General features: G+C 36.0%; 1 protein-coding gene across 1 annotated transcript in view; it reads left to right on the top strand.

Moving 5' to 3' along the window:
- The window catches only part of CENPC (centromere protein C), a 91,910-nt gene that overhangs the window by 64,846 nt on the left and 13,033 nt on the right, over positions 1-14,031 (top strand). Inside the window, exons 10-13 of the mRNA XM_077137004.1 lie at positions 2,206-2,500; positions 3,153-3,308; positions 4,455-4,543; positions 11,905-11,964. Of these exons, the coding sequence (XP_076993119.1) occupies positions 2,206-2,500; positions 3,153-3,308; positions 4,455-4,543; positions 11,905-11,964 (600 nt within the window). The remainder of the gene's footprint in view (positions 1-2,205; positions 2,501-3,152; positions 3,309-4,454; positions 4,544-11,904; positions 11,965-14,031) is intronic.

Below are 14,031 nucleotides of genomic sequence, written 5' to 3'. Positions count from 1 at the left end.
GTGTGCGTAACCCTTGTGTACACTGGTCTAAGGTACAGGGCTCTTTGTGCGCAGGCATGTATATAGCTGTGGCATCTGGTCAGCATAATGTCTTCATGGATTGGGGGCTGATGTGACCCGGCTCTGCAGGTCAGCACTTTCTCAGAGCTGGAAAGTGTGGTTGAGGGCTGTGAGCCTGTGCAGTTCTAGGACTGCTGTAAACTAAGGCTCCCTGAGGTGAATGACATGATTGTTGGCCCATGAGCATGCATGGGTCTAGGAGTACTGTAAACTGATGCTCAGAGTTCAGGGAGGGTAGAGTGAGGCTGTATGACACTATGGAAATGGGTCAAGGGTTGCCTGAGTATGAAGGTTAGTGCCCACAACCTTTATGTGCAGACAACAGACTACCCTCTACCAGCAAAATGATTATGACTTGCTGAAGGCTCAGACGATGGCAAGCATTTTTTAGTATAAAGTATTTTTAAATTAAGATGTATACATTTATTTTTAGACATAATAGTATTACACACTTAATAGACTACAGTATAGTGTAAACATAACATTTATGGGAAATCAAAAAATGCACTCAATAAAGACTTACTTTATTGCGGTTGTCTGGAAATGAACCTGCAATATATCAGAGTTTTGCTTGTATACCAAGAAACATTTATTGAATACATATGAGCAAAGAATGACTTTAAGCTGTGCCATGAGTAAGTGAGACAAGAGAGCCACCTAGGATATGAAATTTAAGGATATGCTTGTTCTCAGAATTGTGCAGGTTCAGTCTCAGTACTTCTACAGTCTTGAGGGTGAGTGCCTCGTCACATTTTCTGACTCATCGCCTCTCACTGCAGTCCTGTTCCAGATGTTAGGTATTCAGAATATAAATAAATAAGGATAAAACTTTAATCTCCATCTCAAGGAATCATAAGTCAGCTGGGGGAAAGGGGAGACATGTAAGCAATCAGATGTATGACAGACATTAAAGACTTGAGAGCACTACCTAAATTAGACTTTGGAATTAGGGAAAGTATCTTGGAAGATGAATTAGCAGTTAGTTCAGTGATTTGGTAAGGTGAAGAGGAAGCAGAATGTTTCAAACAGAAGCTCCATGTAGAGCTGAGAGCTTGAACATCCACCCTCCCCCCCACACACCCGCCCACCATATGCATCCATGATTACCAGGAGGGCTTTTTTAAAACACGGATTACTGGCCATATTCCCATTTTCTTATTAAGTAGATCTGAGTGAGGCCCTACAATTTGCATTACTAAGAAATTCCTAAGTGTTGATGTTGTTGTTGTAAAAGGAACACACTTTGACAACCACTTCTTCAGAAAAACTGCATATAGTTTGGTACTGCTGACTTTGCTTGGTTTTTTTTGTTTGTTTTGTTTGTTTGTTTGGAAGGAGATTATTGAGAGCAGTGGCTAATGAATAAGCAAGCTCTAGATTTATACAGAAATTGATGATGAAATTAATCCTGAAGTTATGGATAATCAATCACTAAAAGAGTTTAAGCAGGGTTGTATTGATCCAGTTTGTGTTTTCCAGAGGTGATTCTTGAAGCAATGTGAAAAATGGATTGGAAAAAAACAAGACTAGAGAAAGAGAGATTAGTTAAGATGCTATTTTAGTAACCTAGACAAGAAATGATGAGAGCCTTTGCTAATGATGGGCAATAGAGCTTCAAAGAAGGTGATCTGAGAAGCATCAAGAAAATAGAACTGATAAGGTTTGGGGATTGGTTGTGGGTAGGGGTAACAGGATGGCTTAGATTTTGGGCATCTGGATGGAAGGTTTATTTTTCATGAAGATAGGGAATAAAGCAACAGGGATAGGTTTGGGGAGAGTAGTATGTGGATATTATAGATATCATATAAATAGTAATTCGATCTGTGGGGTAGATAGGTCCCTTAAAAGAGGTATGTAGATGAGAAGCTGAAATTTGGACATCAGTAGTTTAAGGATGGCCAGGAGAGTAGTGGGGAGTGCCAGAGTAGTGGGGGCTTTAGAAATTTATGATCAATTTAAAGGGTCTGGAGCTATGTATCTATAAAGTGAAGAGCTGCATAGTTTAAGAATTTAATTTGGAAACAAATTTAGCATGTGATCAATATATCTTTATTTATGGGTAAGTATAAATAATGGTGGTATTCCAGTGAGCCAGATAATCTGGAGAAATATTTCGCTAACTTTTGGTATCACTGAATCTTCCAGGTCCTGTTTATAACAATTCTTCTCCAATAAGAAATGAATTATCAGTACATCACAGAAGTAGACAGAAATCTGCCAGAGAAACAAATCTGTCATTTAAGACTATTGGGAAAAAAATTGCTCCACTTAAAAAACAGAAGACAGCTACTCAAGGGAGCTCAAGAACCCAGAAGTTTGTAAATGTTAAAGATTCTAGAGGTATCACTGAAAATGAAGAAATTTCCAGGCATTCCCAGAATAATTTGTTGGAAAGTAACCAGACAGGCCTGACCAAGAAGAAAAATCTTGATGATTTTGGGTAATGTTTCTTTACATGTACAGTACAATTTGTTGTTCATCATATATTTGGGCTAAACCAATTAGATAACAGCTAGCAGAGATGAGTGTAGGTATTGTCACTCAGTAAGCTGACTAGGAATATAAAATAAAAACCAGTATCATTTATGTAGGATTACAAGCTGCCTGTAGGTGATGTTTGTTGGTGTCCATCCATCAGCATCTTTTTTTTGTATGATGTATGGCAGGGTCACGTTTCTGTTTTCCCATTTGAGTATCCCGTTTTTGCAGCATCATTTGTTTAATTTTTGTTTGCTTGTTTTTTTTTTAATTGTTTGCTTTGCTTGCTTGTTTGTTTTTGGGAAGGGCATGGATGAGAGTCAAATCTGGGTCTCCCACAGGGTAGGCAAGAATTCTACCACTGAAATACCCTCGCACCCTCCTTCTATCAGTATTTCCATCTTTTTAGGTCAATTTTGTAACATTTCTCTCATCAGAATTTTTAAATTAGAATTATCCAAAAATAAAATTTCCTTTCTGAGCTAGTCATAAGTCTTACAGTCTGAATAGGGTGATCTGATATTTGTTTTAGCCAATATATTCTCTACCCACCTGTGTATTGTTTCTGGAAGAAATGTCTTTTGGTAAATAATAATAAACTTTGATTTTCACAGTGCTGCAGGTAGCTCACAGGATCAAAACTGTTCAGCTAGTATTGCAACTGCACAAAATGTTCATCTAAAGTCTCAGATCAATGCATATACATCTAAGACACCAGTGGAGTCTAATTTGAATTCTAGAGAGCCTAAAACTTCAATTTTGGAAGAAAGGTATGCATGTGTCCTAAGGATGACAATGATTATTCTTTATGTTAGTTACCTATTGCTACATAACAAATTACCCCACAACTTAATTTTAATATTATTGGTGGCCTATAAATCTTTAATATTTGATATTTTCTGTGGGTCAGAAATCTGGGAGAGGCTTGTTCTCCCTCAGGGACTCTCATGATGTTATAGTCCACAAGTTTATCTAGCTGTGGTCCCCTGAAGACTTTAACAGAACTAGAGGATTTACTTATGACATAGATGTTGGCTGGAGACCTCCTGCCTTGCCAGGTGTCAAGAATCTTGCCATGTGGACCTCTCCACTGTGCTCCTCAGTATGGTAGCTGGCTTCCCACAATGCAAGTGGTCTGGGAGAGAGAGTGAGTACTATGGAAGCCACACTGAGTTTTAATGATACCTAATTTCTGAAGTTGCACACTGTTACTTGCAGTTATTCTGTTAATTAGAAACAAGTCATTAAGTCCAGACCACATTCAAAGTGGGAGGAACTAGGTTCTAGCTCTACATATCTGAAGTCAAATACATTTTTTAAAATGAGTAAATGTTAAGTTATAGCAAAATCTCAGAATTGTGAGGGATTTCTAAGATTTTCTTTACTATTTGGGCAGAAGTCCTATCCTGAGTTGATGATAGGAAGAAAAAGTTCTAGAACTGAAATAACCTGTCACCCTGGACAATTTCTGGGCAATATATATATATATATATATATATGTTTTTTTTCTTTTAGTATGGGTAGCCTCCAGGAATTGAACCAGGTCTCTGGTATGGCAGACGAGAATTATTTTACAATCTATTTGTTTTGGCTATAGTTTTTAAAAATTAAGATAAGCTGATTTATTTCTAATTTTTATTCTTATCAATAGATTTTTACCAATGGATGTTGTTGTTTGATTTGATTAAATTCATAGCTCTGATCCATAAATTAGTTTAGAAGGTTATAAAATTCAGAATGTATCATGAATTAATTGCAGCAAGTATTATATTTTTGTTGACTTAACATTGCTCTTGGTTTTACAAAAAAAAATCTTTTGGTGGGGGTTCTAGAAGAAGAATAACTATTAAGACAGATATATTAGATAGATATATTATAAAAACACTAACTTTGTGGTTTCCTTTTTTTTTCTTAAGTGGACCTTCAAGGCTCCAGAATTATTTAGCATCTGGAAAGAAGAATGATAATTATGATGTGGAAGAAAATGAAGTTCAGGAAAGTTCAGGTAATTTCTTGTTTATTTTCTGCCATCTAGTTTTTTTTGGCATTATGCATATGGAATAAGGTGCTTGTTGTTTTATGCCAGTTGTTACTGATGGCAAACATGTATTGAGTACCTATTAAGAACTTTATTACATAGTTGGAGGTTTGTATGACTCTGTACCTAGGTTAAAGAGAAAAGGAGGAAGGGAGAGAGGGAGGGATGATTGATAGTCTTTTCTTTAAGGTAGGATGTAATTGTAATATTGGCTTTTATAGTATTTACTCCAGTATTTAAAAATGTTAAATTCATGACAAGATTGTCCATATATTGATGAATTCTGAAATTAGCTGATGGATATATTACATTTATTATGCTTTTTTCCTACTTTAAATATGTTTGAAACTTTCCATAATACAGTTTTTAAATTGCCTTTTAATGGAGAGGTTTATAATTTTTTTTCATGTAGGCTTTGCACATTTCTTAACGAGTTTTTTTTTTGGTATTTAATTTTCATTACTATTTAAAAATAGTGAATTGTAAGTTTGGACAAACAAACATACAAACATAAAAGTAGTGAGACTTTTATCCCCTTTTGATAATATATCTCTGTCAGTAGGCAGACTAATTTTTTATATTTTTAAATTTTTATTGACAAAGCATAACAGCATACAAACACGAACGTTCTTAACATATGAACATTCCATTCTTGGTATATAATCAGTGACCCATAATATCATCACATAGTTGTGTATTCATCACCATGATCATTTCTTAGAACCTTTGCATCACTCCAGAAAAAGAAATAAAAAGAAAAAAGAAAAAACTCATGCATACTATACCCCTTACCCCTGTCTCTCTCATTGACCGCTAGTATTTCCACCTACCCAATATATTTTAATCTTGTTCCCCTATTTTTTTTCTATACCCCTTACCACTCCCTTTCATTGATCACTAGTATTTCAGTCTACTCAATTTATTTTAGCATTTGTTCCCCCTATTATTTATTTATTTTTAATCCATATGCTTTACTCATCTGTCCATTCTGTAGATAAAAGGAGTATCAGACAAAGTTTTCACAAGCACACAGTCACTTTGTGAAAACTATCATACAATCATCTTCAAGAAACATGGCTACTGGAACACAGCTCTACAGTTTCAGGAACTTCCCTCTAGCCTCTCTAATACACCTTAAACTTAAAAGGGGATATCTGTATAATACATAAGAATAACCTCCAGGATAACCTCTTAACTCTGTTTGAAATCTCTTAGCTACTCACACTTTATTTTGTCTCATTTCTCTCTTCCCCCTTTCAGTTGAGAAGGTTTTCTCAATCCCTTGATGCTGAGTCCCAGCTCAATCTAGGATTTCTGTCCCATGTTGCCAGGGAGGTTTACACCTCTGGGAGTCATGTCCCATGTAGAGAGTGGGAGGTTGGTGAGTTTGCTTGCTGTGTTGGCTGAGAGAGAGGCCACATCTGAGCAACAAAAGAGGTTCTCTGGGAGGTGACTTTTAGACCTAATTTGAAGTAGGCTTAGCCTATCCTTTACAGGGATAAGTTTCCTATGAACAAACTCCAAGATTGAGGGCTCAGCCTATTGATTTGGTTGTCCCCTGTAGGCCTATATTTTATGTATTTTTATCCCTCTTTTTTTATTCATCTGTCCATACCCTGGATAGAAGAAACACCAGACACAAGGTTTTTATAATCACATAGTCACACTGTAAAAGCTGTATCATTATATAATCATCTTTAAGAATCAAGGGTACTGGAACATAGCTCAACAGTTTCAGGTACTTCCCTTCAGCCACTCCAATACACCATAAACTAAAAAGGGATATCTATCTAATGCATAAGAATAACTTCCAGGATAACCTCTTGACTCTGAAATCTCTCAGCCACTGAAACATTGTTTTGTCTCATTCTCTCTTCTCCCTTTTGTTCAAGAAGACTTTCTCATTCTCATGATGCTGGGTCCCATTTCATCCTGGGAGAATTAACCCCCTGGGAGTCATGTCCTACATAGAGCAGAGGGCAGTGTGTTTACCTGCCGAATTGGCTTAGAGAGCGAGGCCACATCTGACCAACAAAAGAGGTTCTCTGGGGGTGACTCTTAGGCATAATTATAAGTAGATCTAGCCTGTCCTTTCAGGAATATGTTTCATAGGCACGAACCCCAAGATTGAGGGCTCAGCTTGTTGATTTGGTTGAGAATATCAGGAATTTTCCAAATGGGGAAGTTGAATATTTTTTCCTTTCTCCCCATTCCCCCTAGGGGACTTTGCAAATGCTTCTTTATTCACTGCCCAAATTATTCTGGGATATATTGGAGAACCACACTAATTTGGACAAATCAACAAAATCTCACGCCCTATTCATGATTCCAGGTACTTACAGTGTTCAACTAAGCTGACCATACAAGTTAAATTAGGTAATGCGCTACCCAGAATATAAATTTTGCACCAAATAAACATCTCTCCCTTTGGTCTCACATAGAAGTTGAAGTTTTAAAACGTGGACATATATCATCCTTTACCCTGTATTCTGATCTACCTTAATCCTATCCAAATCAGCTTCATTCATATGTCTGGTCAAAGTCTGATCCCTTTTTCATCTTTTTAAACAGTTACTGTATGGGGTAATGCTGACTTTCATAGCTTCAGAGCTTTAACTCTGAGTTTCAGGTGTCACATAAATACCTGAAGTTTCTGGAATGACCAGGTTATACACAAACAGCTCAGTATCTCAGAATTTATAGATAGGAGTTATAACTCCAGAATAGATGTGAATGTTGTAAGAGCTTATAATCTAGGACCCTTTACATTAGGCCCCAACCTGATAACCCATGCTCTTGACTTCAGTTCACCAAGTTTTTATATTATAATTAGTCCACATGAGTGAGGCATGATAATACTTGTCTTCTTGTTTCTGACATTTCATTCAATGTACAGTCCTTAAGGTTCATGTTGAACCTTCAGGTGTTGCATGCCTCACACCTTCATTCCTTCTTGTTGTAGCTCAGTAGTCCGTTGTATGTATGTACCACAGTTCCCCCTTCCATCCTTCAGTCATTGTATCCTTAGGCCACCTCCATCCGTTGGAAATTAGAAACACTGCCACTATAAACACCACTGTGCAAATGTCCATTTCTGTCCCCACACTCAGTTCCTCCTGGTATATACTGAGCAGCAGCGTTGCAGGCTCCTATGGCAACCCCACCATTATCCTCCTGTGGAACCACCATACTGCCTTTCAAGGGGCTGTAACTCTCTGTTTCCTGACTAACAGTAAATAGGTACATCTTGTTCTCCACATTTTTTCTGGCACTTGTTTCTCTCTGTTCATTTTTAATTAGTTTTATTCACACAAACAATCCAACCTGTATAAATGCCTATGCCACCATAATCTATATGAAGACATTTCCTTTTCTTCCACAAAGAATTCATACCCCTCCCCCATGCCCCCTGCCTGCTGACATTTAATTTTGGCGTAAGTTCTTTGTTGCATTCAGTGAAAAAACATTACAGTGTTACTGTTGACTGTAGACCCTAGCTTGCATAATTGTACTTTTTCGTAAATACCATCCATTTTCAGCACCTTGCAATGTTGACATTCATTTGTTCTCCCTCATGCAAAAATGTTTTTATATTTACCTTTAATCACCGTCATTGTTCACTCTAGGCATTCGGTCTCAGTTTTTATCCTCTACCTTTCCTTCTGATTTCATACGTGCCACCAGGCCTTCTTCAATCATACTCACATTCACCTTCATTTAGTGTACTTATATGATTGTGCTACAATCAAGTAATATTGTTATCCATTTCTGAGATTTTAAAATCAGTCCTGTTACACAATCTGCATTCCTTCACTAAATGCCCAATCTCTACCCTGTTTCTGTCTTTTAACTTCAATTCTCAAAGTTCATTCATTAATGTTAGTTCACAGCAATGAGACTATTCAGTATTTATCCTTTTGTTTCTAGCTAATTTCACTCAGTATAATGTCCTTAAGATCCATCCATGTTGTTGCATGCTTCATGACTTTATTCTGTCTCACAGCTGTTTTTGCCTCTGTTTTGACTGTTTTTAGCCACTCACGTGTTGATGGACATTTGGGTTGATTCCATCTCTTGGCAATCGTAAATAAGACTGCTATAAACATTGGTGTGTAGATATTCATTTGTGTCCTTGCCTTCAGTTCTTCTGAAGACACTCCTAATAATGGGATTGCTGGATCATATGGTACTTCTATATTTAGCTTCCTGAGGAACTGCCAAACTGCCTTTCAGAGTGGGTGTACTTTTTTATATTCTTACCAACAGGGAATAAGTGTACCTCTTTCTCCATATCCTCTCTAGCTCTTGTCGTTTTCTGTTGTTTTGGTGTTGGGCATTCTAGTGGGTGTAAGATATCTCATTGTGGTTTTGATTTGCATTTCCCTAGTAGTCAGTGAAGTTGAGCTTCTTTTTATGTACCTGTTAACCATTTGTATTTCCTCTTCTGAGAAGTGTCTGTTCATGTCTTTTGCTCATTTTTTTTTATTGGGTTGTTTGTCTTTTTGTTGTTGAGTTGAAGAATCTCTATATTTTCTGGATACTAAATCCTTATCTCATACCTAGTTTCCAAGTATTGTGTCTCATTGCATAGGTTACCATTTTACTTTCCTGACAGAGTTCTCTGATGCATAAAAGTGTTTAATTTTGAGGAGATCCCATTTATCTGTTTCTTTTTTCAATGCTTATGCTTTAGGTGTAAGGTCTTAGAAACCACCTCCTATTACAAGATTTATGAGATATTTACTCTAAAAGTTTTATAGTCTAGCTCTAATGTTTAAGTCTTTGACCTATTTTGAGTAATTTTTCTATAGGGTGTGCGATATGGATCCTCTTTAATTCCTTTGCATATGTATATACAGTTCTCCAAACACCATTTATTGAAGAAAATACTCTGTCCTATGTGGGTTGGCTTGACTGCCTTATCAAAGATCAGTTGTCCATAAATGAGCGGGTCTATTTCTGAACACTCAGTTCAATTCCATTGGTCAGTATATCTGTGTTTGTGCTGTTACCATGCTGTTTTGACCACTTGTAGCTTCATAATGTGCTTTAAAGTCAGGTAGTGTAAGACCTCCAACTTCATTTTTTTTCTCAAGGTATTTTTACCTGTTCTAATAAATAAATAATAAAAAATAAATAAAGGCACCCTGCCTTTCCAAATAAAATTAGCTTTTGGTTTTTCCTACTTCTGCAAAGTAAGTTATCGGATTTTAATTGGTATTGCATTGAATCTCTAAATCAATTTGGGTAGAATTGGCATCGTAACTATATTTAGTCTTCCAGTCCATGAACATGTATGCCAGTCCATTTATTTAGGTCTTGCATGATTTCTTTTAGCAATTTCTTGTAGCTTTCTGGGTATAGATCTTTTGTATCCTTAGTTAAATTTCTTCCTAAATATTTCATTCTTTTGGTTGCTGTTGTAAATGGAACTTTTTTCTTGATTTCCTCCTAAGATTGCTCATCACTAGTGTATAGAAACTACTGATTTTGGAGTGTTGATCTTGTACCCTGGTGCTTTGCTGTACTCATTTATTCACTCTAGTAACTTTGCTGTTGATTTTTCAGGATTTTCTACATATGGTATTGTGTCATCTGCAGTGAGAGTTTTACTTCTTCCTTTCCAATTTGGTTGCTTTTTATTTCTTTTTCTTGTCTAATTTGTCTTTCTAGAACTTCCAGTATGACGTTGAATAACAATGGTGACAGTGAGCATCTTTGTCTTATGTATTGTTTTGTAACCATCTGTACTTGAATAACTGTTTCTAGTTTTGTATATTTGTGTCCTCTTCCTTTTTACTGACTAGACTAGAAAGATGATTAGGTTTTGCCACTGAAGAATATATGCTTGAACATAATCTGTTAAACTGTTTTTTCTCATTTTCTGAATTTTTTTGATAAAGAAGCATTGAATTTCCTTGACATAATATTGGCTTTATTTTATAGCTTTGCTCTCTAGATATTTCTTTTGCAGAATACTCTAAATTTTGGTGATTTTTCTTTGATCCAGAGTATGCGTTAGTCAAGAACTTAGTCTTCAGAATTAGAGACTTGTGATTGAATTCAGCTCTGCCACTTATTAGCTGTGTGATCTGGAATGAGAAATTTCAGTGTTCCTTGGCATCAGCTTCCTTCTCTGTAAAATGGTGATGTCATTTTGAATTGCATAGACTGATAAAAGGATGAATACATATTCCATGCTTAGCTTAATGTTTATTGTATGTTAAATCCTCTGTAAATATAGCTGTTATTCTAAGAGGTTATATTATCTTTTTGTGCTTTTGTTAATATGTTAATAACATTTTATTTCACAGTTGCTGGAGAGCTTGGCCTGAACTATTTATTCTTGAAATTTATTAAGGTTTTCTTTGTATTTTAGTGTATGATTAGTTTTTCTAGTTCTTCCATGGGAGCTTGAAAAAGAGGAAAATACTATTTTGTTTGTACAGATATGGATTAAAAATTTTATACCCATTTAATCTAATAATATAAGTGGGTATATGTTTTTGTATATGTTTTAAATATTTATGAAATTTTTAGGTATTTATGTTATATCGTGAAATACTTACTGTATATTCTTCAAAAGGCTCGGAATACAGCAGTGAACAAAACTGACAAAAATTCCTTCCTTTCCTGGAGCTTACTGTGTTGGGGGTGTAGGTTGGCAGGATGGCAGACAATGAAATAGAGAATCTGTGATGTGTCAGATGTTGAGAGGAGAGAGGGTTATTTCTGCTGTATTTATTGTCTTCTCAAGTGAGTCACCAAGGCCAGTGCAGATTAAAAAAAGAAGGGACTTAATTTCTGCCTCTTGATGAGGAACAACATTTGTACACAGGAAGGGGAAGAATCGATGGCTGCTATCTACCATACTAAGGTTGAGAATCTCTGACCTAATTGGCACACTGCTAAAGTCAGTATGATTGTACTGTTTGAGAACTTTAAAGAGAAAGTCACAGATAAGTCACAGATTACATTATTAGTATATTAATCGTTTATTGTCGTGTCCTACATTTTTATCTACCCAGTGGCTTATTTCATCTATTCATGAACAATAGAAACCTTTTATTTTTGTTTTGCTTTGTTTTGTTTTTGCTGTTTGTAACTGTTAAGCCCTTTAGATATATTTATTGTAGCAAATTCTGGGGAAATGCTACTCTGTTTCCTTAGCTTTCATTCCTCTGCTCTGAAAAGCAAAAGAAGAAATAAGATGTATTACTGGATCAAATTTTATTTAAAACACTTATATTGAAGTTGACCAAGTAGCACACTCTAATTCAACTTGGAATTGGCCATTGCTCCATGATATTATTGTTTGTATTTTGTAGATGATGACTCAAGAGTAAAAAGTTTTAAAGTAACAGAGGACAAAATACATCACAAATTAGGTAAGATTATTTTATTTTTCTTTCTTTTAATAAAATTTTCATTGGCGCAAATACTATTATAGAACTTTCATTTCTAAATATGAACTACTTTTTCTCAAGTGGGGGGAAATATTATTTGGATATTCAGATAAATTGAAATTATGTATTCTGTTTCCATGAATGGTAAATCATCACAAGCCACTGAGTTACTCTCTTGTGCATATATAAATCTCTTGTCCATATATAAATCCTGTAGCCCTCCTGCCCTTCGCCCTCATCATAGGGAGCATGATACCACACCTAGGCTAAGAAGCTAAGAGTAGAAAATTTTATCAAAAAACATAACTGCTAGCAAGATGGCCTTTCTGACAACCCCTTTTCCCACACTTTACTCAGTTTTCACTCCTTAACAAAGAGGTAGCTAGGTTGGGCTAAATAGGCAGAGATAGGAGCTGGGAACCAGTGGAGAAGCCCATTTCAGGACTAGAGCCCCATAGTGATATTTACTAATCAAATTCATGGGAACTCCCACTTTTGTGGCATCATAGGACAGTCTTCTCTGTTTCTTCCTATATTTGAGGCCAGGAGTGCTCCTGTACTTGTTTCTGAGGAGAACTGGTAATGGTGAGGCTTTTCTCATTGCCTCATCTGAAAATTCACCATCTTGTCTGTATCTAGCCACCCTAGTAAACAGAGACTGCTGTACTTCTCAGTGCTTAATAAAATGATGAACAGAGCAAGGAGTAGGCAAAAGGAAAGAAAAATATCCCTGAACAGAGGTTTTGGCATCCAGAAATAAGAAAATCAAGCTTTATGCCCAAGAACAGTCGTTAACCACTTCTAACAGTAGTTAACAGAACTGCTGTAGGAGATAGAGGATGACAGTTTTAACAATAAAAGAAATATGAGCACTTTCAGAAATTCAGTTAAAGCATAAAAGAATTGCTAGTACTAAAAATAATGATTTTTTTTTTAGTTTAAAAAGTCAGTTGGTGAACTAAAGGCAAGGAGACTCACTGCTGAGAGCTGAGTTAGATGGTGTTCACATGGAAGAAATTCTTTAGAACAGAGCATAAATACAAAAAGATGAAAGCCTTCAGGAAAAATATATGTAATCTCAGTGGTAATAACATGGAATAGATAAACATGAAAATGATGGGAATTCTAGGAAACAAAGCAAAACAGATGGAGGAGAGAAAACATTTAAAGATAGTAGTGCAATAAAACAACTCAGGATTAAAGATAGGCTTGAGTCCCCAGTTAGAATGAGTTTACCAAGTGCCAATCAGGGTTATTTAATAAGATACACCTCTAAACGTAAGTGATTTCAATTTCAAGGGTAGAGGTAAGCTTCTGGACAGAAAGAACTAGTTGAATACAAAGTAGAAAAAAAATGACTGACAATGCTTATCTGTGTAATATTGGAAGACAACAAAATAATATTTATAGTGTATAATAATCTGGCCAAAATATCTTTGTGATAGGTGAATTATATGTGCAGATAATGCAAGATTGAGCTAAGTATCCCCTATATGAAATATCCATATGAGGTTTTCTAACCAGATATGTAAATCAGATCTGAATCCAAAAGGAGGAAATGGTCAAGGAATGAGAATTATAGTATATATGTTTAAATGTAAATAATACTGTATATTCGTGTTTTATTGTTGTGTAACTAAAACCACAAATTAAGTGGCTTTAGGAAGCACACATTTATTCTCTCACAGTTCCTGTGGGTGAGGCGCTCAGGCATGACTTAGCTTGGTCTTCTGCTCAAGTGTCTCAAAATGCTGCAGACAAGGTGTTGTCCTGGGCTGTAGTCCAATTTGAGGCTCAGGGTCCTCTTCCAAGCTTTCATGATTGTTGGCAGAATTCACTTCCTTGAGGCCTGAAGTCGTCCCCATTTCCTTACTCACTTAGTTAACAGTGGGCCACACTCAGCTACCAGAAGTCACATGCAGTTCTTGCTATGTGATTGTTACCATAGACTCTTTCAAAATGTGTTAGCTAGGTCTTAAATCAGCAAGGAAGAATCTCCTTCTGTTTCTGCTAGACATTCTTAACTATATTCTCATATATAAATATATA

This window comes from Tamandua tetradactyla, chromosome 19, assembly GCF_023851605.1.
Source record: "Tamandua tetradactyla isolate mTamTet1 chromosome 19, mTamTet1.pri, whole genome shotgun sequence".
In the NCBI taxonomy this organism is placed as follows: Eukaryota; Metazoa; Chordata; class Mammalia; order Pilosa; family Myrmecophagidae; genus Tamandua; species Tamandua tetradactyla.
This window is presented reverse-complemented; position numbering and strand designations above follow the sequence as displayed.